General features: G+C 38.8%; 1 protein-coding gene across 1 annotated transcript; it reads left to right on the top strand.

The window, feature by feature from the left end:
• Positions 1-3,661: 3,661 nt before the first annotated feature.
• Positions 3,662-4,280, top strand: LOC119522959 (60S ribosomal protein L17). Its single transcript, XM_037821698.1, has one exon. The coding sequence runs from the start codon at positions 3,692-3,694 to the stop codon at positions 4,244-4,246; it is 555 nt and encodes a 184-aa protein (XP_037677626.1). The 5' UTR covers positions 3,662-3,691; the 3' UTR covers positions 4,247-4,280.
• The last annotated feature ends 217 nt before the right edge of the window (positions 4,281-4,497 follow it).

The raw sequence follows: 4,497 nt of genomic DNA, 5'->3' as shown, positions 1-4,497 counted from the left end.
TTTTCCATGTACCAAGAGCTAGGTTGCTTGACAGCCTAATGAGATTCTATTAAGTAATTGTTTTAAAGGTCTTATGTGTCACCAAAACATCCCAATTTCTGTTAAAAATGCATTTTAGTGCTATCACTCATAATTGCATTTTAACCTTTCTTAAACTTATTTACAATTAAACCTATACCAGCTCTTGGAAGGCTAATGAAGTCCTTGAGTTTGCTGCCTATGGTGTAAAGTAGTGCCTCCAGTTTTTCTTTTCTTTTAACAGCTTTATTGAGATATAATTAACATACCATACAATTCACACATTTAAAAATGTACAACTCAACTTTTTTTTTACATTTTTAACAGTTGTATCAAGATGTAATTAATATACCATAAAATTTACTAATTTAAAATGCACAATTTAATATTTTTAATATATCCACAGCATTGCACAACCATCATCACAATCTAATTATTGAACATTTTCATTCCCCCTAAAAGAAATCCCATACCCTTTAGCAGTGAATCCCTGTTACCCCCTCCCTCTTCCTAGCCATGTAATCAAACACTTATCTACTTTCTCTTTGTACACATTTTCCTATTTTGGACATTTTATATGAAAAAGAATTATATAATATATGGTCTTTTATGATCTTTCATGTGGCATACTGTTTTCAAGGTTGATCCATGTTGTGCACGTATCAGTACTTAATTTCATTTTATTGATGAATGATATTCTACTGTATGGATATACCAAATTTTGTTTATCCATTCATCAGTTGATGGACACTTGTGTTGTTTCTACCTTTTGGCTATCATGAATAAAGCTGTTAAGAAAATTTGCATACAAGTTTTTGTTTAGATGTATGTTTTCAAGTCATTGCTTTTAATATGTCCACAAGGTTGTACAATCATCACCATAATCTAACTTTGGAACATTTTCATCCTCCCCCAAATAAATCCCATGCCATAAGCAGTCACTTCCCACTTTTACCTCCCTCTGCCCCTGGCAAATACAAATCAACTCTCTGTCTCTAAGGATTTGCCTATTGTGGGCTGTGCCAGTTTCAATGTATTATGGTCCCCAAAATGCCATTATCTTTAATGCAGTAGTGTTGATTAGGTTGGAACCTATTGGTTCAGTGTTTCCATGGAGATGTGACTCAATCAATGGTGGGTGAGACATTTCATTGGATCATTTCTATGGAGGTGTTGCCCCACCCATTCAGGGTGGGTCTTTATCAGATCACTGGAGTACTTTAAAAAGAGCCACATAGGCCCAGATGCAGAGCAATTGTGAGTGACATTTTGAAGAAGAGCTTCAGCTAAGAGAGGACAAAATGCCCCAAGAGCAACATTTTGGGGAATGCCATTTTGAAACGCAACCTGTGAGCAAGCAGACGCCAGCCATGTGCCTTCCAACCTAACAGAGGTTTTCTGGACACCAATGGCCATCCTTCACTGAAGGTATCCTGTTGTTGAGGACTTACCTTGGACACTTTATGGCCTTAAGACTGTAACTTTGTAACCAAATAAACCCCCTTTATAAAAGCCAATCCATTTCTGGTATTTTGCAAAAAGGCATCATTAGCAAACTGGAACATGGGCACTTCATAGAAATAGAATTTTACAACATGTGACCTTTGTGTCTGGCTTCTTTCATTTAGTATGATGCTTTCAAGGTTCATCCATGCTACAGTTCTTCTTAGTTTTTAATGTCTCAGTACTTCTTACTTTTTAATGACCTAGTAATATTCCATTATATATACAACATTTTGTTTATCTGTTTATTGCTTGATTGACATTTGGGTTGTTTCCATTTTTGGACTGTTACAAATAATGCCTCTCTGAACATTCATGTACAAATCTTGTGTGGACAGACGTTTTCAATTCTCTTGGGCATATACCTAGGAGTGTAATTGTTTAGTCATGTGGTAATATGTTGAACTTTTTGAGGGACTGTCAAACTGTTTCCCATACCGGCTACACTATTTTAGATTTCAACCAGCAATGTGTGAGGGTTCCAATTTCTCCACATCCTCACCAGCACTTGTTATTTTCTTCTTTTTCTTGAGGGAGGGAGTGTGCCAAATTACTTTATTTGAAGGAATTGTATAAATGAAAGAATTTGGTGGATGTTGATACAGCTTATAGAAAAGGTAAAAGTAAACCCAATGTGTATGCACTGCCTGGTGACCATGGAAGTTACCCTCCATGGCTTTGGGGAAGCCAGCCTAAAGCTTAGCTTTCATCACTGTTTCTCAGGGTATGCTTGTCAAAGACATACTCTTCCAAGCCAGAATCCAGGGCCCCCATCTTGAGCAAGTTGGATGGACAGTCACCCAATTCTGCTCATTCAGGTAATGTGTCTCAGTGAATTCACACAAGGGGGCATCATTTTTGTCAGTGGCCAGTTTGTGCAGTTTCACTAGTGACTGACTCACCCTTTTCCCCAAGTGTAATGCACACTCCATTGCATTCAGCCCACTCTCCCAGTTGTCTAGTCTGGTTTCTTGATATTCTGAAGGAAAATTCAGCCACCTCAGTGATTCTGCAGCTTCATAAGATGCTCTGCATGTTCCCCCTCCTCATGAGATTGGTGAAGAAAATACTTGGCAAAATTCTTCAAAGCTGCAGCATCACCATCAAAGTAGTAAGACATCAAAAGATGTAAGAGGCATAGAACTCCAGGTTGATCTGGCAGTTGATGGCAGCCGTTGAGCCCCAGTCGTAGCTCTGGTGCACCTGCAACAGGACATGGTCATCATGGCTGGTGGTTGAGGGGAGGCGGTGGCAAAGGAGCTGAGGGCTGCCTATGGGGGGCCAGCGCCAGGTTCCATTCAAGCATTTTTGAAGCAGAAAACCATAGCAACTCTCTGCAAAGACATCTGGTTTCCATTTTTCCTTTAATAATAGCCATTCTATTGGGTGTGAAGTAGGGTCTCATTTTGGTTTTGATTTGCATTTCCCTAATGTCTAATGACATTGAGCATCTTTTCATGTGCTTATTGGCCATTTATATATCTTCTCTGGGGAAATGGCTATTTAAATCCTTTGCCCATTTTTAATTGGTTCATTCATCTTTTTATTATTGAGTTTTGAGAGTTCTTCATATATTCTTTATACAATTCCCTAATCAGATACATGATTTGAAAATATTTTCTCCCATACTGTGGGTTGTCTTTTCACTTTCTTGATAATATTTGTTTGCAGCACAAAAGCCTTTACATTTTGATGTAGCCAAATAATCTCCTTTTTTTTCTTAAGTCTAATTCCTTTGAACATAGGGAATTGGGCCAAAAGCAAAGTGGAGATGAGGGACACTACCTTCTAATGTTTGTATTTTAAGTGAGTCTATATATGGGTAGTAACTTGGCAGAAATACCATAGGGAAAAAGACAAAGCTAAGAAGAATGGAGTTCAGGTTAAGGGAATTAAACCAGATGCTAGACTCTCTTCTAAAGTTGATACGTAATAATTTGAATCACTGACAAATGTCAAGATAGTCTGGGTGTTCAAGCCAAAATCAACATCCAACAGGGTCAACGTGGGAGGTAAAATAGGGCAGCAAGAGTCTCCAAACTGAAATGAACCTCTGAATGAAGTGTGAGCCAGGCAATGTGGTTTGGGGTTATCCACCCAGTTTAGAATAATATATCTATTAATAGTGTATTAGTCTCTTCCCGTAAGCGGCGCGAGGTGATCTCTGAAAATGGTTCGCTACTCACTTGACCCTGAAAACCCCACAAAATCATGCAAATCAAGAGGTTCAAATCTTCGTGTTCACTTTAAGAACACCCGAGAAACTGCTCAGGCCATCAAGGGTATGCATATTCGAAAAGCCACCAAGTATCTGAAAGATGTCACATTACAGAAGCAGTGTGTGCCATTCCGTCGTTACAACGGTGGTGTTGGTAGGTGTGCCCAGGCCAAACAGTGGGGCTGGACGCAGGGTCGATGGCCCAAAAAGAGTGCTGAATTTTTGTTACACATGCTTAAAAATGCAGAAAGTAATGCTGAACTTAAGGGTTTAGATGTAGACTCTCTGGTCATTGAGCACATCCAGGTGAACAAAGCCCCCAAGATGCGCCGCCGGACTTACAGAGCTCATGGTCGGATTAACCCATACATGAGTTCCCCCTGCCACATTGAGATGATCCTTACTGAGAAAGAACAGATTGTTCCTAAACCAGAAGAAGAGGTTGCACAGAAGAAAAAGATATCCCAGAAGAAACTGAAGAAACAAAAACTTATGGCTCGGGAATAAATTCATCATAAATTAAATGCAAATTAAAGCAGAATGTTGGTTGGCTTATTAAATTTGTTAAATATTAAAAAAAAAATAGTGTATTAGAACAAAACTCCAGTCAGCAGCTCAGAATATGGAGAACAGATGAATGGGCTGGTGAGGGAAGCAGGAGAGCAAATCCAGGAAACAAAAGTAGAATCCCAAATCTGCAGACTAGCAAAAATGGTACAGAAAGAGAAAAACATAAGGAATTGAAGGAATGAAGTGTT

The sequence above is a fragment of the Choloepus didactylus genome, chromosome X, assembly GCF_015220235.1.
Source record: "Choloepus didactylus isolate mChoDid1 chromosome X, mChoDid1.pri, whole genome shotgun sequence".
NCBI classification, from domain to species: Eukaryota; Metazoa; Chordata; class Mammalia; order Pilosa; family Megalonychidae; genus Choloepus; species Choloepus didactylus.
Note: the sequence above shows the minus strand (reverse complement) of the source record. Positions and strands in the feature narration are given on the sequence as shown.

Bases quoted from the DNA above. Each gene is read 5' to 3' on its own strand.
- LOC119522959 (XM_037821698.1), top strand. From the start codon at position 3,692: ATGGTTCGCTACTCACTTGACCCTGAAAACCCCACAAAATCATGCAAA.